At 40.3% G+C, this 24,546-nt stretch overlaps 4 protein-coding genes across 10 annotated transcripts; 2 read left to right on the top strand and 2 right to left on the bottom strand.

Moving 5' to 3' along the window:
- Positions 1–38: 38 nt before the first annotated feature.
- Positions 39–3,541, top strand: LOC127353565 (kelch domain-containing protein 7A). 2 transcript variants are annotated; one of them, XM_051382885.1, is made up of 8 exons: positions 39–788; positions 875–1,063; positions 1,208–1,387; positions 1,503–1,854; positions 1,985–2,130; positions 2,262–2,416; positions 2,552–2,709; positions 2,849–3,541. In XM_051382885.1, the coding sequence occupies exons 2-8, from the start codon at positions 972–974 to the stop codon at positions 3,029–3,031; spliced, it is 1,266 nt and encodes a 421-aa protein (XP_051238845.1). In that variant the 5' UTR covers positions 39–788; positions 875–971; the 3' UTR covers positions 3,032–3,541. The 2 variants fall into 2 exon arrangements, with proteins under 2 accessions (XP_051238845.1, XP_051238844.1); XM_051382884.1 differs by having other exon boundaries at positions 1,203–1,387.
- Positions 3,542–4,127: 586 nt separating this feature from the next.
- cpt1b (carnitine palmitoyltransferase 1B (muscle)) lies at positions 4,128–11,376 on the top strand. The gene is made up of 19 exons (XM_051382296.1): positions 4,128–4,274; positions 5,306–5,446; positions 5,658–5,797; positions 5,968–6,139; positions 6,334–6,435; positions 7,008–7,145; positions 7,235–7,312; positions 7,427–7,534; positions 7,719–7,803; positions 8,226–8,421; positions 8,520–8,705; positions 8,811–8,916; positions 9,002–9,118; positions 9,230–9,394; positions 9,525–9,659; positions 10,112–10,264; positions 10,380–10,493; positions 10,588–10,680; positions 10,830–11,376. Exons 2-19 carry the CDS (start codon positions 5,306–5,308, stop codon positions 10,962–10,964), a joined length of 2,364 nt encoding a protein of 787 aa, XP_051238256.1. The 5' UTR covers positions 4,128–4,274; the 3' UTR covers positions 10,965–11,376.
- Positions 11,377–11,593: 217 nt separating this feature from the next.
- Positions 11,594–17,940, bottom strand: sephs1 (selenophosphate synthetase 1). Of its 5 annotated transcripts, none has more exons than XM_051382298.1 (10): positions 17,835–17,940; positions 16,217–16,339; positions 16,000–16,096; positions 15,717–15,820; positions 15,441–15,548; positions 15,039–15,193; positions 14,821–14,911; positions 14,623–14,722; positions 13,733–13,945; positions 11,594–12,962 (listed from the first exon to the last, which is right to left on the bottom strand). In XM_051382298.1, exons 2-10 carry the CDS (start codon positions 16,310–16,312, stop codon positions 12,748–12,750), a joined length of 1,179 nt encoding a protein of 392 aa, XP_051238258.1. In that variant the 5' UTR covers positions 16,313–16,339; positions 17,835–17,940; the 3' UTR covers positions 11,594–12,747. The 5 variants fall into 5 exon arrangements, with proteins under 5 accessions (XP_051238258.1, XP_051238260.1, XP_051238259.1 ...); XM_051382300.1 differs by lacking the exon at positions 17,835–17,940 and adding an exon at positions 17,535–17,686; XM_051382299.1 differs by lacking the exon at positions 17,835–17,940 and adding an exon at positions 17,503–17,529.
- Positions 17,941–18,497: 557 nt separating this feature from the next.
- Positions 18,498–24,037, bottom strand: bend7 (BEN domain containing 7). 2 transcript variants are annotated; one of them, XM_051381879.1, is made up of 10 exons: positions 23,276–24,037; positions 22,633–22,710; positions 22,194–22,547; positions 21,781–21,900; positions 21,338–21,690; positions 20,621–20,728; positions 20,384–20,501; positions 20,175–20,288; positions 19,896–19,937; positions 18,498–19,366 (listed from the first exon to the last, which is right to left on the bottom strand). In XM_051381879.1, exons 1-10 carry the CDS (start codon positions 23,337–23,339, stop codon positions 19,308–19,310), a joined length of 1,410 nt encoding a protein of 469 aa, XP_051237839.1. In that variant the 5' UTR covers positions 23,340–24,037; the 3' UTR covers positions 18,498–19,307. The 2 variants fall into 2 exon arrangements, with proteins under 2 accessions (XP_051237839.1, XP_051237840.1); XM_051381880.1 differs by having other exon boundaries at positions 21,781–21,897; positions 23,276–24,035.
- Between the last annotated feature and the right edge of the window lie 509 nt (positions 24,038–24,546).

Here is a 24,546-nt window from a genome sequence, read left to right as displayed (position 1 = left end):
GTCCCACCTCCATGTTCCAAGAATAGATCCGCTAGAAAGAAGTTCACTGCTCACAGATTGAAGGAAACTTTTTAATCTACTGAATCTTTTGCAGAACAAACAGGGATTCAGAAGCTGAAGATGCAGCCTTGCGGTGCACTGCACTGTTTTCTGTACCATGCTGTTTTTGCTGGCATGTGGTCATAAATCTTTGCTCCCAGCTGTTTTGCTGTTAATGCTGTCAAAGGGCACGCGACTGGGAGAACCGGAGCAGTTAAAAGAAGACGAGCTGGTGGTACATGGACCAGACTGACTGTTCTGTACTCTATTTTTCCATTACGGTAGCTGTTTGGAATTCTTGGTGGGGGGGGCTTGTCTTCCTTTATTTGGAGGATTTACAATGCAATTCTGCATATGTGATTGAAGCAGTGTTTGTGTGAGAGGTGCATATCATCTTTAGACCTTTTAGAGTTTTAACAATCCAAAACATATGGCACCGAAAGTTTTAAAAGTGTTATAATGGGCTAAACTTAGATCCAAACAACTCTGTCAGTGAGATGAATCCTTTCAGGCAATGTTTTATGATACTCTTTGAGTGGATAAGCTTTTGGCTGAAATGTGGTCTTACAAGAGTTTGGGGAGCTCTTCCAATAGTCAACAACTGGATAGCACCCCAAGGTATCACAGATAGAGAATCATGCAAAGCAGACTCAGAGGAGTGGACGACCAATGAGGCACTCCGCACATATCACCTTGGAGATGGAGATGAAACCATGGTTACAGTCCAAACCAGCACACATGCATTCCATGTAAGTAAAAAACAAAAAACCCAACCCCACTGGTTAATCAAAAACTTGAGGCTAAAGAAACTTTGGTTTAATAATTTATTTTTAAGGTGGACCTCGGGAGACTCTCAGAGTGCAGCGAGTACTTCAGAGCCTTGTCCCAGTCACGGATGAGAGAGACCTCAGAGAGCCTCATCCAGCTGGACCATGTGTCCTCCTCCATCTTATACAATCTCCTTGAGTTCTCCTTCAATAATAAGTTTAAAGTCCCTCGGGAGGAGTTGGACACACACATCCAGGTATGCAGACTCCATATAACCATGTCTATTTATGCCTGTCCCTATTGCACATCTCATACTCTCCTTTGCAAATCCAGTTGTGTGATTCACCCCCAAACCAACCTACCACCTCTTGCTTCCTCCCTTTCTCACTCTGGAGGTCAGCAGTTATCTCCTGGCTGAGGCCTTCCTCTCAAAGTGCCTCGCAGTCCTGGAAGATGAACTCAGCCCAGGTAACTGTTTGTCCTACCTGAGTCTGGCTCAGGATATCTGCTGTGTGGAGCTGAAGGTGACAGTGTTCACCTACCTGAGTAGAAACCTGTTGGAGATGCCTCACCTCATCAAGTATGCAATACTGTATAATTAGATGACTTGAAATGTTTGGACTGTCTTTTGGACAGGATTTTCTACAAGGAGTTTGCTATGTTTCTCTCTTGTCCCTAAAACTGATTCATACCAGGTGCCTGGACGATGAAGAGAAGGATGAAGTTGTCCACCTGAGGCTACAAGGAGACCAATGTCTCTGCAGCCTTAGAAAAGAAAACCTGACTTCATGGAACGACCCAGAAACAGAACGCGCACGAAATATTTTTACCCTGAAAGGGTCAGAGGACAGCGGAGATTGGTATCCGGTTACAGAGCTTCCTTTTAGGGCTGATAAGTGGTGTTTCACTACAGTGGTCCTGTATAACTACCTGTACATAATAGGAGGCTACCGGCAGCGTGTGAAAAGAGGCTGGGAGTTTAAGATGGCTTCCTTCAGGTATAATCCTTTTACACATATCTGGGTCACCACAGCTCCTCTGATTAAGGTGAGACAGTCTTCTAGTCTTTGACTCAAGCTGAGGACCAGTCTGTCTGACTGAAAATAAAACTTCTCTTGTCTCCCTCAGTCAATTATATAATGCTAATGAAAATTGTCACCATCTGCTGCGTCCACAGCACAGAAGGCACTTCAGTGCAGTGGCCTGTGAAGGCTGTATTTATGCTGTGGGGGGCTGGTATTTGGACTCACTGGTGACTCCTGACTCCAGCACAGCTCTCTATACAGCTGTAGAGCGCTATGATCCATGGGATGACACATGGAGGTTTGCATTTCCTCTTTGTCACTGTCTTACAGCTGGTAGAACTGTGAAAGTGCGCTAGTCTGTTCTAATGATATATTTCCCCATCAACTATTTGTTGGGGTATTAGTGACTGAATATAATCTCTGCTTTAGGTTTGTCTCCTCACTGCCACTCACTGACTTCCAGTTCACCATGTCTTTGGGCCATGATGTGCCTCTTGCCACTAGCCTTGGACACTGTCTCTATGTGTTGGGGAGCATCCAGAGGACTGGAGAGAAACTCCTGCTGCAGTACAACACAAAGCAAGGTAAGATAGAACACTTCAGGCCTGTTTGAATATGTTTTTTACAGCCTAGAAATCAACTCATAAAATCAAGTCATACTTACTGTTAAGACCATTTCCTAACACTAACAGTGGTACTGTATTCTCTCTGTCCATTAGATTCCTGGTCTGAATTGCTTCCCACTCTTACCAGAGCAGATGCAGACCTCCCTGCTCTTTACTTCCTGGGTGCCTCTGACAGGCTTCTTGTGATTGGTGGGAATAACTCAGAGAATGTGGTGACATCATTCTGCTTGCAGTCCCAGAGATGGGGACAGGTTCGAATCCAACATTTGATAACACAAATTCTTCACATTAAGAAATAGCTGAGTTATGTGCATCTGGAGCACAAAGACCTCTTCATATTCGTGCCTAATATATTCAGAATCTGTTTGATCTTTTTTGTTTCTTTTTTAGGCGCACAGGGCTGAGAAAGTGGCATTTGCAGGACAGGGGACAATTGCAAGTGGCCAGTTCCTGATGCCAAGCATAGAGCACAACACTGTTGCAATAATGGATCTTCAAACTCTCTCCCTCAGAACTCTCCCACCTCTACCCATCTTCACTCGCTATGAAGCTATCTTTTATCTTCACTTTTAATGTTGTAGTTAGCTTCTTTGCTATACTGTATACATTTTGTGCCTGAACGTAATAGTGCTTCAGTCTTTCTCAAGCATAAGACGATAAACTCCCTAGGTGGATTAGCAATGGTGGATTATCTCTATCTCTTGTATTTAAAATCCTCAGTCCTTTAGTTTAAAGTTTGTCTCTAAGACCAGACTACAATTAGACTTAAACCTAAAGCTCTGTAAAAATCCATACATTAATTTAGTGGAATCAACTCATCTTTTCTCATTAACTTAACTTAAATATAGTTTAGTATAGTCTATAGTATAAAGTTTTATTTATTTCAAGTTAATTAAATTTCTTCTAGTGTTTTGACTTGAAATGATGAGTTGAATCAGTTGGGAATTGTGATTATTATTCATTACCAATCAAAAACAAGTTTGCATTTGCACCGTAGTTTGCAGTGATGCATTTATTGATCCAACAGTTAGAAATTAACAAAACTGTAACTCAACCAATGAATAAAAGAATAATGAACACTGACTGTCGCCAAACCTGAGTGATGAGTTTTTTATTTAGATATAAGTGCAGAGAACAACTAACCATGGTGGACTTGATTGAATCAATTAAGTGGGGCAAGTTACTAAAATTACGAAACTGTATTTATTACGTAAAAAAAACCCTTCAACAACAGTTTTTAAGGAAAAAAGTTTATTTGATGACCTGAATTAAAACAACATATTTTGTTCTCTAGCTTCTCTTGATAAACACCATTAGGTCCTATTTTCTAACCCTGTAATCGAGGCAAAGTCACGGCACTTGAATCTGTTGATAATAATCAGATAATTGCATGCTGTTATTCTTATCACACACAGGTAAATACTGCTTACATTAATGCTTGCATTCTCAGTCACTGAAAAGAAAATGTCACATTGCTCTCAGTTATACTACACAGCACTGCAGCAGATTCAGTTACATAGGAGCGTCCTGAAGCCACATGAGGTTAGGCTCTGTCTATGTTTGGTGTCTTGTTACAAAAAGAAGCTTGTCATGGGTGATAGAGGAAGGGAGGTGAGAGAGAGGGAGAGAGAGAGTGGTGTTGGGGAAGGGGGAGAGAGGGAGGGTAGAAAGCACAGTAGACAACAGCTCTGATCTCACTACCTGAGGAAAGCCACATCAAGGGCATTGGAGTCACACATACAAGCCTGAGTACAGAAGAATTTCTCTGCCTCACTGCCTGCCTGAGTAGATTATACTGATTCTGGTCTGACAAAAGGTAAAGTATGAGTCTGTCTTGTATTTGTAATTCTTATTCAGTTCTGTATATAGTTGTGTTAGCTGCAGAGGTTAATAGTTGTAGTGTAAACTCCATGTTTTAGTTACACAAGAGTATACAGTAACAGGTTTGGGTAAAATGCTAAATGAATGATATCCTTTTGTGTGTTCTTTTCATTGTTAAGCCATGTATGAGAAAAAACAGGTTAAAATCATGATAGGGAAGTTCAATGACTCTGTCAAGTACTAATACATTTTGGCTATTTGTTAAAGTGATCAGTAAATTAATTCTGACCTTCAACTTCAACCAATTCTTAGTGTTCTGTAGGGTTTGGCATTCATGTCTTGGTTGTACTCTGTGTTTATATTTTCATACCCATCTGAGGTCTACGCACATGCTCAGCCGGTGCAGCGCTATATCTGGCCATTGAACTTTGTCCCACTTGGTGACTGTTCAGTCATATGACATGGAAAAAGAAATCCTAGACCTGTTATCCTGCCCATTACATGAGTGGTTGGTGAATAGAATTTTACAAATGTAAATTTCATTTAAAAACAATGACTGAATGGAAAAAAGGAAAATATGTATATTTAATGCTGACATCTGTTAATCTCATATCAGGGCCCTTCCTATCACATTATGAGCAAACACTACAGGCAAACAGTACGACTTTCCTTCAAACAGTGACCCAACAGTGAGTCCAATGCGTGAAAATCTACCAGTTTTTTTGTACTAAAATAAAAAGAAAGAAAGAAAATAGAACAATATATTATTATTAAATTATAACGTTAAAAGCACAGGAGATCCTACGAGTTTAAATTGCTTTAAATTATGAAACACTTAATGATAATAAAACCTTTATGGAGAAGGGAAAACAGTTGTTTATATTCAAATTTTAATATATTTTTATCAGGACCCACATCTTCCACTGAATCTTTTTTTTTTTTTTTTTTTTTTTACATTATTGTTATAGTCATTAATTCCAGCCAGAAACCTGATCCCTTTTATTTACATGTTTGTACCATTCATAGATGGCTGAGGCGCATCAGGCGGTGGGCTTCCAGTTCACTGTGCGCCCAGATGGTGTGGACCTTAAACTAAGTCAAGAAGTCATCAAAAACATCTACCTGTCAGGAGTGACAGCATGGAAGAAACGAGCCATTCAATTCAAGGTACAATAGCTTGATCTTCAGATCCAGCTTTGGTTATCAGTGTCCAAAAATTTGGAGTCAGTCAATAAAATTACAAACAAGCTTTCAAACTGAGCATTTAAGATCAATAAAGGTATTTTCAGTAGCTGTGCATTTTATTTCACATTGTCTGAACAGAACATTGAAGATTAATCTTGAGGTAAAATTGAATCTTGTTGCTTTTCATTCACAGAATGGCGTATTGGCTGGAGTTTATCCTGCCAGTCCGTCCAGTTGGCTGATAGTTGTGATTGCCATGATGAGTTCCTTGTATATCCGCATAGACCCCTCTTTAGGAATGATTGACGCTATCAAGGAAAACCTTCCGCACAGGTCAGAAATCTTCTGCAGCCACTGGTCCCTACAGACCTGTTTGACCATAACCTTAATTAGTATCATAGGTAACACCCTTTACCCTACTATGTCAGCTATCTAAAAGAAAAAGTTGTTCTAAATGTTTACCCTATTGTTGATGAACACAGTTTTGTGCCTTTTCTGAGCAGAGACTATATGTCAGTGCAGACCCGGGCGGTGCTGAGTGCCATCCTGTTTGCCACTGCACTCTGGCTGTTCCTCATCTACCTCTTGAGATACACCCTCAAAGCTCTTCTCTCATACCATGGATGGATTTTTGAATCCCATGGAAAAATGAGCACGTCAACAAAAGTGTGGCTGGTACGTTTGTCCTTTTGTCTGTCACTCACTCTTTAACATCTGCTTTTAAATTGTCTAGCTGCCAGTATATCGTCTATTTAATCTATTTAACGTGCCTCACTATGTCTGGTTATGATTATGGTTATAGTATGGTTTGTTATAGTGTTATATACTGTATGTGTATGATGTTCTGGGTGTTGTTTGTTTGTTACCAGAGCCTGGTGAAGATGTTCTCTGGGCGCAGGCCGCTGCTCTATAGTTTCCAAGCTTCCTTACCCCGGCTCCCTGTGCCCAATGTGGATGATACAATCCAGAGGGTGTGTAATTACACAGAATTTACCTTCCATGACCAAAATACACAAGTGAATGTGAACCAGTAGGTTATTGAAATGAATAACTAAATGCATTATTTTAACTGTATTTAGGAATATCTTTCAAATCTTAGCTGTGACTGGACCAGGGAAATACCTACTGGTACATAGTAGTCAAAACATTGTTTAAATATTGAAGCTATGTTTGTTTACGACCACAATTATACACCAAAACTATATTAAAATGTTGCAACATCATGGTAATTTTAAATTAATACCAAATTTCTAACTCTTATTTCTCATTTTTACATCTGTATTTAAACCCATGTATTACATTGACTAAACCTACTCAATAAAGCCTTTTCTAACAATTTGATGTATGTATGGTAGCATGTTAGACCATACAGACACAGTTTGACTGTACTACCACCTACTGTTCTAGTTGTCTTCCTACACTCTGTGAAAGATAATAGTGTGTCATGTCCTGTTAGCTGCACATGTGCAGTATGACTTCCAGGTTTTATGTTTCTGTATCTGCTCTGTTTTCCTGACAACACACAACATGTTTTTTCCCACAGTACCTTGAGTCAGTCCATCCTCTGCTGGACAGTGAACAGTACAAGCAAATGGAGATTTTGTCCAATGACTTTAAAGAGTCCAAAGCAGCCCACCTGCAGAGATACCTAATCCTAAAATCCTGGTGGGCAACAAATTATGTGAGTATTATTTACAAGTGATACAACATTGGAATTCAAACTGAACTGAATCACAGTGTTATACAATAATAATGTGTTATATTCTCTAGGTAAGTGACTGGTGGGAAGAGTACATCTACCTCAGGGGCAGGGGTCCTATCATGGTGAACAGTAACTTCTATATAATGGTAAGATATACTGTCACTAGATCAGCTTCACCTTTTTAAATGCCAGTATGCTCTTCTCTCTCTCTATTTGTGTTGACTTGATATGTCTGCTCTGTCTGTGTGGTGAATGTAAAGGACCTCTTGTACATGACCCCCACACACCGACAGGCTGCACGGGCAGGGAATGTGGTCCATGCGATGCTGCAGTACAGACGCAAACTGGAACGTGGTGAACATGCTCCGGTAGTACTTAACATCTCTTTACTACCACTCTTCTAAAACCCTAATCACCCAGTCAACTGCTACCCTCTATCTTCTCTCTAGCCCCAGTATAAAATGTAACCTTTCCGCTTCTTTAAATCTATTCACTTTCCTCCCCAACAAGGTAAAACTTAATGATGATTTAATTTTGTTTTTTTCTATTTAGTTGAGGGCTTTGGGGACAGTTCCTATGTGTTCCACTCAGATGGAGAGGATGTTCAACACCACCCGCATACCTGGAATTGAGACAGGTAGGAAACAGCTTGTACATTTTAGAATCAATCAACACTCAAATGCATGGGGCAGACAGCTCCTCGGTTGAAACTTGATTTCACGGCACATATATAACATAGATAACATTTTTTGATAATTATTTCTTATCCTTAATTAATTAAATGGTAAATACGTGCTTTGATGTCACTAACTGAGGTATGCCAAGAGTTGCAAATGACTTTTAGTTTACCCTCTAACAACTGTACTGCAGGTGCTCAGGATTAGGTATGTGGGCCAAGGGGGGAGCATTCATCCATCCGTTTAAAGAAAGGGGTTCTGCTGGTTCCTAAGTGATCATACTTATAATAATATGCTTCATTTGATCTTTAAGATTAACTATCTGTACCTTACCTTTTATTTCACCCTTTGTCTTCCTTCTCTTGTTGGGCCTTCCCTGCAGACATTGTGCAGCACCTGACCGACCGTAAGCACCTGGTTGTATACCACAAGGGCCGCTTCTTCCAAGTGTGGCTGTACACTGGAGGGCGTCACCTCTTGCCCAGTGAACTTGAGACACAGTTTCAAAGGATCCTCAATGATACATCAGAACCCCAGCCAGGAGAACTCAAATTAGCTGCCCTGACTGCAGGAAAAAGGTATGCAACCACCCTCACACGCACAGGACACATACTGTATGCATACACATGAAAAAGAAGATGGAAAATTGTCTTATTCTGACATTCCCCTCATCTAGAGTTCCATGGGCTCGGGCTCGGATTAAATATTTCAGCCAGGGATCCAACAAAGTGTCCCTGGATTCCATTGAGTCAGCTGCCTTTTTCTTGACCCTAGATGACGAGCCACAGGGTTATGACCCTGCAATTACCCGTTCACTTGACAGTTACGCCAAGTCCCTACTTCATGGAAAATGTTACGACAGGTAGGCAGAAAAGTCAAGGAAAGGTCTCTGCTATTGGCTGCAGCACTGATTGGACTTTTAGTGGTTTGTTTAACTAAAAAATAACTTTTTTTTCTTTTTTCATAGGTGGTTTGACAAGTCTTTCACTTTGATCTCTTATCCAAATGGGAAAATGGGTGTAAATGCTGAACATTCTTGGGCTGATGCACCAATTGTAGGACACATGTGGGAGGTATAAAATGTGTACTGATATTGTATTTCAAAACATTGAGTCAGTGTTTGTGGATATTTTAATCTACCTTTTTCTGCCTGTGTAGTATGTCCTTGCAACAGACTGCTTCCATCTTGGCTATACAGAGGAGGGACACTGTAAAGGGGATGTGAACAAAGGCCTGCCTTATCCCACTCGACTGCAGTGGCAGATTCCCAAGGAGGTAAGGGAAAGCCTTACATCATTTACTGCTATTGACCTAATGGTATTTTAGCTGCGTTTCCATCACAAAATGAATCAAGATAATGTTCTTTCTCCCCCCCCCTTTTTTTAGTGCCAAGATGTCATTGGTACTTCATACCTATCAGCCAAGCAGATAGCTGATGATGTGGACTTCCATGGCTGTCTGTTTTCTGAGTTTGGGAAAGGACTGATCAAGAAGTGCAGGACAAGCCCAGATGCCTTTATTCAGCTGGCCCTGCAGCTGGCACAGTTCAGGGTAGGGCTGCCATCATCCGCCATCCTGTCTCTGGAATGACATTACTGACATTATAGCTCACTGTTGTCTTTTCAGTGTTTAATTGTACCATGCACCAACACTAAATGACTTAAGTTCGTCTGCTTTATAGGACCAGGGAGCGTTCTGTCTGACATACGAGTCATCGATGACTCGTATGTTCAGAGATGGTCGGACAGAGACAGTACGCTCCTGCACTTCTGAGGCTGTTGCATTCGTCAGAGCCATGGAGGATCCAAGTGCAACAGTAAGAAGAACACAACACAGAAACACTTCAAATAAATCAGGAAACCATAACGTGAAACCACAGAGGTCTTTCAAATTAGGTTCTGTGGGTTTGAACAACAGTAAATATGCATTTGTAGTACTAAATTCACTGGCATGTCCAGCAGGGTTAAAGACATTAAACACTTCACTGGAATAAAAAAATCTAATATTTTGCAGATGTCAAATGTGTGTGTTATAAGTGTCATGGTACAAAAGGTCACATTTTGAGAGGGCACACTGTAATAGGTCACAATGTGCTGGCTAGGACTTGGTCACCAAGACCTAGAGGCAATGGGTTTCTGCATGTCAGCGCCCTGGACTCTGAACTGCCTGATGTTCTGACAGTTTAAACTGACACTCAGGGTCATTTTGATATGTTGTTAATGTCATTTGTATGTGCCTGAATGCAATTTGTTGTCCTTATGTGATCAGAATGCCCAGAGACTTGCCATATTTCGGAAGGCAGCAGATAAGCATCAAAACATGTATCGTCTAGCCATGACTGGTTCTGGTATCGACCGTCACCTCTTCTGTCTCTACATTGTGTCCAAATACCTTGGTGTTGACTCGCCATTTCTTACGAAGGTCAGAACTATCATGATTTATTATCTCTCTTTCATTTTATTGGTGTCTGATTCACAATTTTCTATCTAATTATCTATTAAAACCTTTCTTATACATTCAATGTGTTTGCTTCTAGGTGCTTTCAGAGCCCTGGAAGTTGTCCACCAGCCAGACTCCACAGCAGCAGCTTAATTTAGTTGACATCAACAAGTTCCCTCAATATGTGGGTGCTGGTGGTGGATTTGGCCCAGTGAGTTAGAGTGACGCAGTCTTAACATTTCATCCTGTCCTGATCTGGGACAGTTTTGAACAATAATATATGAGTATGTCTTGTCTACCCCCAGGTTGCTGATGATGGTTATGGTGTGTCTTATATAATTGTTGGGGAAAATCTCATCACATTCCACATCTCAAGCAAGTTCTCCAGCCCTGACACAGTAAGAGCACAACATGAGTGCATATAGATTCATCTTTACATCATTTCAGTGCTAGCATTCAAAACTCAACACTCAACACTCACAGTTTCTCTCCCTCTCTCTCTCTCTCTCTGTTCTTTCTGTTATTGTCTTTTTCACGTCACCTGCAGGACTCATACCGGTTTGGTCAGCACATCTGGAAGGCCATGGTTGATATCCAAGCACTTTTCAAACCAGAGAATGACAAGAAGACAGTTGAGCATTCAAAGCATGTACACCTGGAAAATGGGAAAAAGCACATATAGGAGATGCTTTGGGGTGGTAGGCTGCATTTGGCTCTGTGTCAAAAGAACGTTCTGGTGATAGGTTGCACCTATAATCTTTTTGCTTTTCTGGTGGGTCACATTATAGGAGCTGGTCATTCCACTCTGTCAGACAAAAGAATAGTTGTTACTCCTCTAAATTATTTCTATTTATATCATTCTTTTCAGTTGTTTTGGTGCTGAGAGAATTATCTTTATTGGGAAGTTTTGGTTGTTACTCCATTATTGAAAGTCAGTTTATGCCATAGACTTTATATAAATCTAATGTAATGTAATAAATCAAAATATAATCTTTATATATGGTCTATGGTCTGTGCATATGGAAGTTGTAAATATATCTGCTTAAATAATTCAGAACTGTTTGAAAATATAAAACCTTTGTTACTTGCTATTATTTATTATTTTTTTGTCCATTTATTTCCATTAAATATCATTTTAGACTGATTACCTACAGCTCACCATCAGTAGCTTTTGTGAAATTAATCAAATGTAGACAGAATCATTAAATTAATTCATCATACTGGCAAATTTGCTAACAATTATTTTCCATCTTTTACACATTTTGCAGTAACACCTTTAATACATCTAAAAACAGACACAGAAAAACAATCTTATTATAAGAGAAGTTTATTTTAAGAGGTGTGGTGGAGGTCTTGTTCCTGATATTCAAATGAACATTTACAGAGGCCTTCCAGATCCATCCAGGCTATTGGTAAACAAAAATGATCTGAAATTAGATGGAAGCTTTGTAACAGTACATCAGTCTCAGCACATCTTATGGCAAAACTAAATGCACCATATCTCGAACAAAGGCAACAGGCTGACTGCCTGCTATTACAATGTTTAACAACCCAGACTGCTTTTTATAGTTGCACAATTTAGTGACCATGTAATGCAAACCCCATACATCATATCACCCTAAACATGATAACATATTGGGAATGCAGACAGTAGAAGGTTCATCTCCCGAGGGGTATGCAGATTTCTCCTCATCTATGACTTCAGGTTAATGCACAATGGAGTAGCATCAATTAACAACGTATAAATCTGCAGATCAATCTGCAGTTTTATGATGGCAAGTAGATAACGTCACATTTGATTTAGTTTATTCACATGAGTGCAGTTCCCAGATAGCGGGCAAAACAAACTTCTATTTGAATATTTATTAGTTTAGGTGGGGACAATACAAAAAGTCAAAGTAATAAAAAACAAACCTTTCTGGTCACACTTCTTTCTTTCAAGGCATCAGTTACAGCAATGAACTAAAACTAGGCTTTATAACTGTACAAAGTGAATGGACAAACAAAAACACCATCACACAGTCCACTTGCTTGATGAGAGCAATTTTAAAAGACCCAAAGAGGCAACAAAACCAGACTTCCTAAGATTCAAAATGAATCAACAGTATCAGATTATTGTCATCATCACTCTCTTATCAGAAGCTGCCTGCCAATCACACACATTTAACATAGAACCCAGAACAGAATACAACAGACACGAAAGGCAAATGGGTTTTAAGTATGCTCTATTTCTTAACCATTTTTATCATGGGGATACTGCAGGTTGAGTCCACTGGGTGATGACATGCCCCTTGGGCCACTGTGTGGGGCTGTTTTTCATGTAGATACACGCCAACCCAGTCTTTTCTGTGTACATACTATTTTGTGTATATATTTCAACACTCTAGGATGGTTTTGTAGTTTATGTGTTTAAAATCACTCAGCAGAGCTTTGGGGTTTCCGGTCTATGATGCAGCAAAGGAGGATTAAGAAGTTGCACCAGGAGTTGGGTTGACATTCTGCGTGGCTGCTTGTGGTGCCACCTCTATGATCCGCGGTTTGTCAATGATGCGAGCAGTGCGGTTTCCTTTCTCTACAATCCCGATGATCCACGCTTGGTGGCCCTCGCCGTATTTTGGGGATTTGATTTCGGCACAGAAGCGGGCGGCCTGCTCCCGCGGCAGACAGATAAGAAGGCCTCCTATTAAGAAAATGAGATTTGGTCAGTCACAAGGGTCTCAAATGTTTTTTTTAATGTGTAGTGATGCTGCTGAGAGCTCAGTTCTCTTACTGCTGATCTAACCAGCACAGATTTAAGTGCTGCTTTTCATTCTGATGCTGATCACATTATTGTTGGGCCCAGGTGGCATTAGATGGTGCTTCAGTCTCATCCCTAGAGACTTAATAACATCAAGCATTTCCTCCTTTCATTTGTTTCCACTTGGACATATTAGTATTTTTTCTCTCTCAGCATTGTAACACATACGATACTCAGTTGTGCCATTCCCTTAAACCAAACCAATTACACAAGTTGGCTGTCTTACAAAATGTTTTTTAAGGATTTGGTGGCCCAGAAAAAAAACCCCAAAACAAGTCCTAATTATCTGCATTATTATAGAGTCAATGGTACAAATCTTGCCATGTTATTCACACTCATCTGGTCCAAATTAGAGTCTCAGTTCATGCATAGTTATCATTGGAGAACCAGCAAGTCTCTTTTGTAAAACCAAGACCAAGGCTGACTAACTCTTGTTGTGGTCGACAGACAATGGAGAAGCCTTACATTAATGTTTTGTTATGGTCTACATTTTACCCTACAAACGGTGGCATTTACTGTAAATAAATGTTCATACAAAACATACAGTGGTTAGGGAAAAAACACTGAGCAATGTACGGTGTACACACACACACAGACACAGACACACACACACAGACACACACAGACACACACAGACACACACAGACACACACCTGATGTTTCAGGGCAGGTGCCGTGCATGAGTCCAAACATGTTCCCACAGGCCTTAGACACGGCGGCCATCTTGGCGAGCACTGGGAGGTTGTGGATGACAAATGACACCTCGCTCCGTTGTTGCCGTGCCAACGTCTGAGCGTGGCCAAGGATGCCGAACCCTGTGATGTCGGTGGCTGCATGAGCATTGAAGGTGTGCATGAGACCAGCCGCTACAAAGGAATAGACACACAGAGAGAGAGAGATAGAGAGAGAAACAGAATTAGAAGGGTATCTGAATGATTAATTGGTTCATTACGGATGCACACAATTCTGTTGTCATGAAGATTAGTCAGTGGTATGAACAAATATTGATTCACAAAGTAAGTCATTGTGACCCAAACATTGTGTGACATCTTGAAAGCCAATAAATAAATACTATAATGACAGATATTGTAATTCAAGCATGAAGTTCTTCATAGCTGAATCAACAGAACAATCTCATACAAGAAAAGGCAACTAAAACACTTCAATCACACGCGGACACAGGGAGTCACACAGAACACGTACTTCTGTGTATGTGTGCCAGTTATTTGTGATGACAATTTATTGTGTTGTATAAAGCTATAGTATGTAACTTATGTCTCACATGGAACATTATCTTTTAGTATTTAAATGTCACATTATTAGCAGAAGCTTGCCACAGATGGTACAATACAGCCTTGCTGCTGCAGAGGGTGCTGTAGTTTAAAAAATGTCTCCCATCCTCAATGTTTCTCTGCCCAACAGCTTATGTAGTCATGCTCAAGTTAACATCCTTATTTATTTAAAAAATAAATGACAATAATAATAATTTATAATAATAATTTTCAAACAGGTGTAAGGCAGTTATGATTCACAGTGGTTTTACCTGTTCTGTTGAGTCGAGCCATGTTCATCATGGCTTCATGGTAGGCCAGCTCTACATCTTCCTGGGTTACCACCAGCTTTATCTTGTTCCACTTCTCAGGCTGGGAGATAAAACAAACATATACCGTTGATAGCATTAGTGTGTATCCTCAGAAACAAGTCCACACAAAATTATTCATGAGTGAGTAGGTGGACTTACAATATCTAGCCACTGGTGTACTGCGACGGCCACTTGTGTTCCAAGTGGCTTGGTCAACACCAACACGTCTCCTGGCACTGCATTATCTGGCCTGGGAAATGTCAAACATGGCATCATTGGGATTTTTTGCATTAGAGCCAAACGATACATTTTTGAGGAAGATGTGTGTAGCACAAACAGCACAAGTAAAGAAATATGTAGTAGCAAGTCATTCCCACATGATAAATTCGTTGGGCTGGCAGACTGTTGTTGCAACTCCTCCCATCACCACCCAGGGGTTGAGCACAGTCTGTCCTCCTGTTACAGATGTGCCTGCCTCCTCTGATGCATCCTTGAATCCCTGGATGATCAGTGGCATGACTTTGTCTCTCTCCTGTAAAGACCCAGGAAATTCATAGCAGGGAGAGAGAGCACAACATATTAATAATAATAATAATAATAATAATAATAAAAAAAATCATCATCTTTCTTAACATTATTCATTTCCATAACTGTTGAATAACATGTTTTTAAATTGTGATTCTCAATGAGTGGTATTTAGTTTCTTCTACCATTAACACAATTGGTGCTGCGCAGTTATTTCCCAGACACAAAGATCCATCAGCAGACATGCCTCTTACCTTCTCTGACATTTTGTTGCTGACTCCCAGAAGCATCAACATGTTGTCACACTCTGTCACTCCCATTGCATACAGGTCACTTAGAACATTGGCACAAGCAATTCTTCCCTATAAAATACAAATACTGAAAATTAAGCACGTAATTGGTTGGTGTGTAAAGCAATAATACAGCTGAACAAAGAATTATAAGAGTGACACCCTTCCCATTTGTCACAATGTATAATTAACAGGAACACACTGGGGCAAAAAGGAAGGAAGGAAGGGGGAGATCCATACCATCATGTAGGGGTCATCTACAATAGGGTAGATGTAGTCTGTCGTCTGGACCAGAGAAAGGCCTCCATGTCTAAGGGGGATCACACAGGTGTCCATGCCTATGCCTTTAACAAAAAAAATGAAAGAGCTCTGTATGTGATATTTTGAAGCTGAATATTTGTGATATGGTATCATAGACACAAAATCTTAACTAAAAAAAAAGAGTTGTAGTTAGAGCTATTTATTAAGTCTTATTACTGTATACTTATTTGTTATTATAGTGCTACGTGAAGATCACCATTACCTAATCGGGGCATAACTGCCCCCAAGAACTGTTCATCCTCTTGATAGTGGTTCTCCTGTAGGGTTTCTAGCAGCTTCTGTAATACATCTTGAGGCACCTGTGACCGAAGACAACAACCACCATTTTCACACATGATATATTTCTTTTCTTACACTTTATTTATACAAAGACAATGATGCATCCAAGGGAGATTTTGATTTTGATAAGGAGAGCCCACCTTGCAGCCTGTGCCCTTGAGCTCAGCAAAGCGTGTGAGCCTGAAGTTCTTGTCCAGCTCATAGCTTTCGGGGTTAAAGGACTCCCTCACGGACATGTCTGAAGAAAGTCTGGGCCTTCACCACTAGAAGCACATCAGTGACCAGAAACAATGAAGCTGGTGATTAGAAACACTGTTTGGGTGTCACAAGGGGCAAGAAGACAATCTTGTTAATGGTATAAACTTAAAACACCTTAGTTCATTCACCAGACTCCAATGCAGTCTCAGATTATTCACAAATGTGCTCCTTATTATGCATCACTGCAAGTACACATGAGATTGAAAACCTTTAAAATGTCTTTGTGCAGCTTATATTACGTTTTTTAAGACTAAATTCAGTAGTCTATAAATAAATAGGGAAAATTACAAAAACGCTCTTGGTAATGCTCGCTAAGTGTTTCATATTTTCCTCTCATCAGTAATCAAAAACCTAAAATGTTCATCAGTTTACAATGATATAAAATGGAGGAAAGCAGCAAATCATCACAACTGAGAAGCTGGTAACAAGAATTGATTTAAACTACTAATCAATTAAGGAAATAGTCACAAATGAATGAATTAGACAGGTATTGGACTGCATTAGATTATCCAGATATATTTATAAATTAAGAACAAAACAATCAATCCAGGTGTATTTTGATTTTCATGCACAAGATTTATTAAATGCTGTCAGTTTAGTAAAAAAGGGATTCATGTGAATATGGGTTACTAGAGTCTGAAATGAACACTAATAACTTCTCTGTGCTCATCGATTCTTACAATAACCAATGAATGAGCCACGATAACATGGACCATTGTAAACACCTTGGCCACCTGTTACAGAACTGAGTCCAGTTGTTGGTTTGTTGTTTAAACTACCTGCAAGTTGCTGAAGGTGCCTCGGTTAGCGCTCCGTGGGAGTGTTCAAGACACAAAATGCTGCTAAGTTCATTCAACCCTTAGGCACTGGCTAACAATATTAGCACCGAGCAGAGGTAAACTGTCTCTTCAGGTGTAATGTAAGCCACATATTATAGAAATAAACTACCGGCCGCTCAAACTTTGAGACATATGCGTGGACAGTGACGGCTACATCGTTTCACAGTCATGTTTAATTCGCTGTAAATGCAGTTTTCGTTTTCACTGCTAGCTCTGGCTTGCGAACGCTGCTCCGTGCAATGGGGTTGATGAAGCATAAGCAGCTCCGTGCAACAAAGAGCGCAGGTTGTCCCCGAGTCTGAGAGCTTCTAATAACAGTACAAACACACCCTGTGCAGGCTGCAGCCTACGTGGGATGCACCTTTTGTTCAACATAGCGCCAGCTCGTTGCACATGTAAGTTGAAAAGTTGCCGTAGGAGCGCCGAACAAAAATGTCGGCGGCGGAAAAAATTAACCCTTTCCTGTCCCACGCCATGCGATGTGTGCAACATCAGAGTTCGTATGAACAGAAGAGCACCGAGCATGCCACTTGTGTGAAGTTTATAATGATATGGTGCAATACAAGTGTTTACAATTGCCCTAGATGCGATTTTAGGACCAAAGCGGAGTTATATTCTTGCAACATTTCCCCTTTAATTGCTCTGACCAGTTTATCCTTACCAGCTTCACGTTAGCGGTGGATCCCGACAGAAGAGCGGGGACGGCACCAGAATGCATTGGGGCCAGAATCGGGCGTCCTCCGAGAAAGCCTGACGAAAAGTGAGACACGTTTGTCTCCTAACTCGGAATGTGGGGGCAAAAAAATAACGCTACCCGGTATAATTAAACATATTTTAATGTGTATATGTATCCAACCACGACTCATCTTCGTGAATCAATATATGGTTTGCAATACAAAGAGGAAACTCACGAGATCTCAAAGGGTCCTCTGCCTGCACAGTGGCGGCTTTAACATCCCCTTTAATGAGCTGTGAAGTCTGGCAACAAATACTCTACAATGGAGTGTACCTTTAATTTACTGTTTTCCCTCCAATTGCACCTACAACAACATAACATGGCCTGGCTGCAAGTGTAGGTGCGGTGCTTTACAAAGGCTGGGCTTTATAAAGTTACATTTGTGAACTTTTGATAGAATTATGTTTAATGTTGCAGTAAATATTTTGTTACATTGGAGCAATAGTATGTTTAATACTATTTATGCCAGGAAGAAATCAGGGGATAAGAAGCTCATCTCTTTTAGTTTCTCCTTCATTTAAAAAAAAACAAAAAAAAAAAACTAGTATATAAAGAACAACACAAAAACAAAAATAGTCAAGAAACCTCATTTAATGGTGAAGACAACTATTAATTCCATATGCACAGTTAGCCAAAATTAAAGGAAAATGCCTGTAATTCCATCACAATATTAACAACAATAGCACTGATATGCATAGCCCAGAGATTCTAATAATTAAAGGAAACAACTATTCATAGAATACTGTAAATTTATAATATTTTCAGCCAGATGTAGACTAACAACCTATTTCTTAATAAGCAAAATTGGCCAAAAATACATTTACTTTTGGATGTAATGTTTTTTTAATTGAGGTGGATGCTGCGCTGCACATTACACCCACTGAAGTATTGGTCACTTAAAAGGCACAATCCACGATGGACAACTTCTCTTGAAAAGTAATTTGTGAAAAATATATGAATGTTATACCATTACATTACTTTGTCTCATTTTAAACGTCTCCTAGTAATGATATATGAGAACTAGGCAAGTAAAATTGTAGCCTGTCATGTAAACAGTAAGTCGCCCCTAAACATGGAAATGACATTTTTTTTAAAGTGTATAGTAATATCTATTGGCACAAAATCCCAGATCCCAGTATGTGTCCAGTGAAAAGTCTTAAGCACCACAAAAGGTGGAGTGTATGTGTGTCTGTGTCTGTGTGTGTGTGTGTGTGTGTGTGTGTGAGAGAGAGAGAGAGAGAGAGAGAGAGAGAGAGAGAGAGTGACTAAGCTTCTCCTTCATTTGGTCCTATTGTTTTTTTCCCTTTACACCCATAACTAAAGTGGCAAAATGCATCAAGTTAGAGGAATGAAGACAGTCAACAAATATGTAGTAAGGCCATTGTGGCAGCCCTTGAATCAGCCAGTCATATTAGCCCCTGTCCCCTTCACACTTGCAGGTTTGTTATAGTCACAACCTAAAAAAAAAAAAAAAAGACAAAAGAAATGTTAAAATTTAAAATATCATTAATAAAAAAGCCAAAAACACAACTGCATTCACACATTTGGTGGATTTTTATGGGTCTCATGGCCTACCTTGAACACCAAAAACTGACACAGCAGAAAGAGAAATGCTTTTGAGACAGTGAGAATGAAACAGAGAGGTGAAAGGGGGTATGGCGCATGGTGTGAAGATAATTAGCTGACATTTTGGGAAGCTGCGTGTGAATGTCAAATGTCACAGCGACAGCATGACAAAGACATATGAGCCAATGAGCGAGCCAGCAACACCAGTTTGTGTGTGTGTGTTGTGACAGTGAAGTGGTGAGAGGTAAAGACACTGTTGGCTCAGAGGGGGGCTGATGGAAAGATGTACTGATATAAAGGGAAAGGTACAGACACATAAAGATAAAACTATACATCTGAATAAATGATAATGTGTGTGTGTGTGTGTGTGTGTGTGTTGTTAGCTGCCAAAATGTGTGAAGATTTATATGAGGATCGTACTTGTGGAAGGTCCATTTAAGACTTCTTCTGCTTCTGCAGCATCTGAGGAGCCAAAGGAAGAAGGTTTATATCAGAAGGTCTAAACTTTGTAATTGACTTATAATAGTAAACTTACTACTGCATAATAAATTAATGTCCTTTGACCATTGATACAAACCATTTGCATAATAAAAACAGGAGGATATTAGATCAAACATAAGTATACAGTAGTAGTATAGTAGTATAAACAACTTCAATAAGATAAGGGAAATGGGGTAATAACTTGGTCTATATCAGTACCTCTTTTCAGCCTCCTCCTGGCAAGTTTGATCTGATCTTGAAGGATCTGAACCCAATCTCGTGGCCCGGGCAACTTCTCTATTCTGTGTTCAGTGCAGTATTTCTCTGTAAACACTGGACACAGTTCAAACATATATTAATGTTTGCCTGTGTGTCATTATTGTTCTACCCTGGCAGAAAGAGACCGGTTAAAACTTTCCCTCCTGTACCTTTAATGGCACCCACGATGTTTTGGTCCAAGCCCTTACGGTTATCATTCAGGCCCCTCTTCCTTTTTCCATTTGGTAAGGAGTTAGCCAGGGTAGCATCGTCAAAGAAGGCACACACCTAAACATATAGCAGCTTCGTGTTAAAGCTGAGCCCTTAGTGAATGTAGCTTACTATTAAGGTAAATTATTACATGTTAAACATGTGAACCAGCTCTTGAAAAACATATATATGCGCACCAGTTTCCTGAACAGCAGGCTGCCAGAGCGTGTATAGTTGACCAGAATGGAGTCTAGCTGAGCCTTTGAGATAAACACGTCATAATCCTCTGCAAGACGCACATCAGACTGAAAAAGAGTCAAAAACACAGTGTGACTGTTAAGTTTTACGGGATTTTAGTTTTTAGAAGGAAAAAGGAAAAAGAGAACAGAAACTTGTGAACATAAGTTATCGTTATGAGTTGAGCCTTATCTCATGATGTTGTAGACATTATAAAAAAAAGCATGAGGATGGTTGTGCAAAACTTAATATCTCATACTTTCTCTAAATCATTATTTGAGATCCCAAGAGTTCGGGGTCATGCTGAGCAACAAAGCACGTCACTTGGCAACAGCTTTTAATATATGCACATCAAACATGGTAAAGTAGAGGTGCCTAAAGCTAGAACATTTTGTATAACAGCAATCAAAACATTTTTCTTTGTTCTGTATATTCATCAAAAAAATCTGGAAGAAAATTAAGGCAGAATTATTTAGTTGGGTTATTTCAACTTGCACTTGCAAGTTCTATGATTTTTCCGAGGGACGTTATAGAGTTTATTTTCAATAAAGACAGTAAATACACATATTTAAAACCTATTCGGAATTAATTCATCAATAAATATACAGAGAAGCTACAGCTTGTAGCCAGAGCTATAAATTAAGCACAGAAAACACACACCAGTGTTCGTACATTACCTCTAGCAAGTGGGGTTTTCTTAGTTGGTTCAGGAGTGGATTGTGTGTGTTGTTGGCAGTTACTGGATTGCTCTGAGGTGGCAGCACAGAAACCCCAGAGGAGACGGGGTGAGTGTTTGGTGTAGACGAGTCTTGCTCTTTCTCACATTCTTCTCTCTTTTCAGATTCGGCAGGTGCAGCTATAAGTGGTGATGCCTCCAGAGGGGCAAGAGCAGCTCTTCTATTACTAGACACAGTGAGTGGTGCCACTTTATAGATTGGCCTCCTCTTGCGGGGCCTACAGCGAGGAGCGGGGCCTGGACCAAGACGAGGTTGGCATGGTGATGCTGCCTGTTCCTGTCTTTCTAAGGATGCTAGAAAAAGACAGTAACACATTATATTTTCTCTCTCTCTCTCTTTCTCACTTTCTCATACTGCGACTGTGTTTGTGTTCATCCACTGACCTTTTTGAGTCTGCATCAGCCTCCTCATGGCGCGCATTTCCTGCAAAATAGCCTGCAAGGTGCCCTTACAGTTACACATACAGCAGGGGGGTTCTGGCACATCAGGAGGGACTACATCTGCTGGAAAGGTGCGTTGGTTAGTGATTATCTACTCAAACCGGCATACTCACATGGGTGCAATGTCCTTTATTGCCATGTGTCTGACAACCAAGTGGGTATACATGTGCATGAGTGTTTGACTGTCTTGTATGGATAAACTTGCCAATGCCTAGTGTCTTTCTTACACACAAATACCTCTGTATAGTGTTTCCCCCTTGACAACAAAATGCTTGTCTTCTCTCATTCTATCATCATCATTCTTCTTTAGGAAATTAAAGTTGTGTCTGTTGCATTTCTCCACTTTGGTACCCTACCGTCATCATCATTCACTTTGATCAGATCCTTGGTATTGTTGAGGATCCTCATGGCTTTGGAGCGGGTGCTGTACTGGCCACAGCCTGGACCGTTGGGGATGGGGGTGGATATGGATGAAGGTGAAGGTCCTGGGTCCCCTGCAGAGTTCCAGCTGTTGCTGTGGTGGTCCTCTGATACAAGAGATAAAGGTGCAGGCTGATGTACCCAGGTCAGATGCCTACCCTGGGGCTCCTTTGTTAAGCTGTCCTGCTCTGTTCCCACACGCTGATATACCCTGCCGGTCTTCTCACTCAGAAGCCTCATCATTCCTGTGATTTGCCTCTTGATCTCCATGCCCTCATCCCCCACCCAAACTACAGCGGGAGAAAAGGGTGTCAGTATAATTAGTGAGATCTGCCATAATATATCATAGAAATGTATCCTTACACTAGCACGTACCATCAGGCACAGCAGCATCCTTAGGCTCTCCGTTGGCATCTTTACAGCTGGAATTTATCATATATGAAGGGTCAGAATCTGCAAGAACAGCAAGGTTTCGTTATGAAATAGTTACGGTAGCTGAAATTAAATCTTAATTCCCCAACAACAGCCTGTGTGATAGATAGTTGCAATCGTATGCGTGTAACATGATGATTATGCACGCTGATAAGGATTGTGATGTCAATCTAAGCAGACCCCCCTCCAGCCCCCCTCCCATCCCATGCAGAAACCACCACCTGTAGGTAGTATGAAGTAGTGTAGTCAAGAGAGGTGGCCTAGAGCGTATAGCTTCAGCAAAAAGTGAACAATTTAAGCAGCATGTTGTATGTTCAGAATGCTCACCATGTTTTTTATAATTTGGACTATTCATCTACTTAATTCATTCTTGAATCAATCTTGAAAACTGATGTCCCGGAAGATTTTTACATGCAAGACTCGAATCAATAGAAATAGCTGTTGGTTGAACCAAGGCACAGACTATGGGCATTGTCGTGGCCATCGCTTTTGTTTACAGAGTCGTCTCTGCTGGCACACAGCGCCAGACAAACACCCAGACACAGACGCGCGTCTTGTAAGGTCTTGCATTCATTCAGCAGCCTACCTTCATCCGTGACCAGTTTAAAGCTCTGTGACTTCCTTCTCCTCTTCCTTTCCCCAAACTCCATCTTCAGGGGGGATATAGTCTACAGTAAGTCGTGCAGTCGAAAATCGCTCCTCAGAAAGACGAAATCAGTGACTAGGATACACTCAGCGGAATCACTGTCCGTCCGCCTTATTAATCAGTTAAATTTCTCCTCAGACTGCGCTACAGATTCCTGTCATCGGCAGATTTTCACCGTGTAGAGCTTAAATTGACTTGATAAATGCTATAAATGCTATTGTATGGCATCCCCGTTCCCAGCATGATGCTGGTTCTTCCCTCCCGCCATGTAAATAAATTAATGACTTTAATATTAAAAATTCGTCACATATCCCTTTGCGCCACCTGATGGTATGTTCTCATCTAAAAGGTCGAGTCAGACATTTGCCACTAGCGTCCAGACAATGGACTGGGATTTGAGACCAGACTGCAAACATAAACTTTTTTCATGGATTCTCATGGATAATAATCATATGAAGACTGCTTTTAATGATTTCAATAATATCCGAGGGACTCATTTTCTAGATTAGAAAAAAAAACTTAAATGACTATCTCTAATGTCTGACTAGAGCAAGAAGCAGATGACTGAAACTCATTGGTGAGTGGGTTGTTCAGTTTTAATGTTACATTTATTAGAATAAAATATTATTTAGGCAGGCAGGACTCAGATTGTATGTATACCTCCGTAGACATCCATATCTATCTGAGGCTGGTGTAGTGCATCAAAGGATGAATTTTCTCTCCCTCCTGTCATGACCTCGCTTCAGGCAACTGTATAAATTCTGAGTCACTGGCAGAAAATAGGAGGTAGTATTGAGTCGCTTATGACAAGTGCAGGTCAATTCAGTTGGTGACACTTTTTCCATCGTTTCTTTCATTTTAAATCCCCGTTCTTGGTAGAATAGACTGACCCTCAGTCAGGGTATTTTGTGCCATTGTGAGAGGTCACCTGTCACACTTAAAACCTGATTGCACAGAGCTAATTATTGCATTAAAAGAAGCATCAGCTGTCTGATTATAATCTCATTTAGTCATTTTTATTTTAGAAAATGCAGCAAAATACAGCAACATGAAACGGTCCGATCAGACAGAACAAACTTTTAAATAAGTGTATAGTGTGTAGGTCGGCTATTAAAACAGTGATTTGGCAAAACTAGCTAAATATGTCAATTGAGCCATATTGATTTCTATAAAACTAGTCTGTTTAAAATGATTTTATTTTTTGTCCAAAT

The sequence above is a fragment of the Dicentrarchus labrax genome, unplaced genomic scaffold (assembly GCF_905237075.1).
Source record: "Dicentrarchus labrax unplaced genomic scaffold, dlabrax2021, whole genome shotgun sequence".
NCBI lineage: Eukaryota > Metazoa > Chordata > Actinopteri > Moronidae > Dicentrarchus > Dicentrarchus labrax.
This window is presented reverse-complemented; position numbering and strand designations above follow the sequence as displayed.

Bases quoted from the DNA above. Each gene is read 5' to 3' on its own strand.
- LOC127353565 (XM_051382884.1), top strand. From the start codon at position 537: ATGAATCCTTTCAGGCAATGTTTTATGATACTCTTTGAGTGGATAAGC. The intron at 789-874 runs GTAAGTAAAAAA...TTTATTTTTAAG, and splicing joins CCAGCACACATGCATTCCAT to GTGGACCTCGGGAGACTCTC. The intron at 1,855-1,984 runs GTGAGACAGTCT...CTGCGTCCACAG, and splicing joins CCACAGCTCCTCTGATTAAG to CACAGAAGGCACTTCAGTGC.
- cpt1b (XM_051382296.1), top strand. From the start codon at position 5,306: ATGGCTGAGGCGCATCAGGCGGTGGGCTTCCAGTTCACTGTGCGCCCA. The intron at 5,798-5,967 runs GTCAGAAATCTT...TTTTCTGAGCAG, and splicing joins AAGGAAAACCTTCCGCACAG to AGACTATATGTCAGTGCAGA. The intron at 7,146-7,234 runs GTGAGTATTATT...TATATTCTCTAG, and splicing joins CCTGGTGGGCAACAAATTAT to GTAAGTGACTGGTGGGAAGA.
- sephs1 (XM_051382298.1), bottom strand. From the start codon at position 16,312: ATGTCCGTGAGGGAGTCCTTTAACCCCGAAAGCTATGAGCTGGACAAG. The intron at 16,097-16,216 runs GTGGGCTCTCCT...CTTCGGTCACAG, and splicing joins TCAAGGGCACAGGCTGCAAG to GTGCCTCAAGATGTATTACA. The intron at 13,946-14,622 runs GTAAAACCACTG...ATTCCTTTGTAG, and splicing joins GGCTCGACTCAACAGAACAG to CGGCTGGTCTCATGCACACC.
- bend7 (XM_051381879.1), bottom strand. From the start codon at position 23,339: ATGGAGTTTGGGGAAAGGAAGAGGAGAAGGAAGTCACAGAGCTTTAAA. The intron at 22,711-23,275 runs GTAGGCTGCTGA...CTGTTCTTGCAG, and splicing joins TAAACTGGTCACGGATGAAG to ATTCTGACCCTTCATATATG. The intron at 20,729-21,337 runs GTAATGTACGAA...ACTCTTTTTCAG, and splicing joins GAAAACCCCACTTGCTAGAG to TCTGATGTGCGTCTTGCAGA.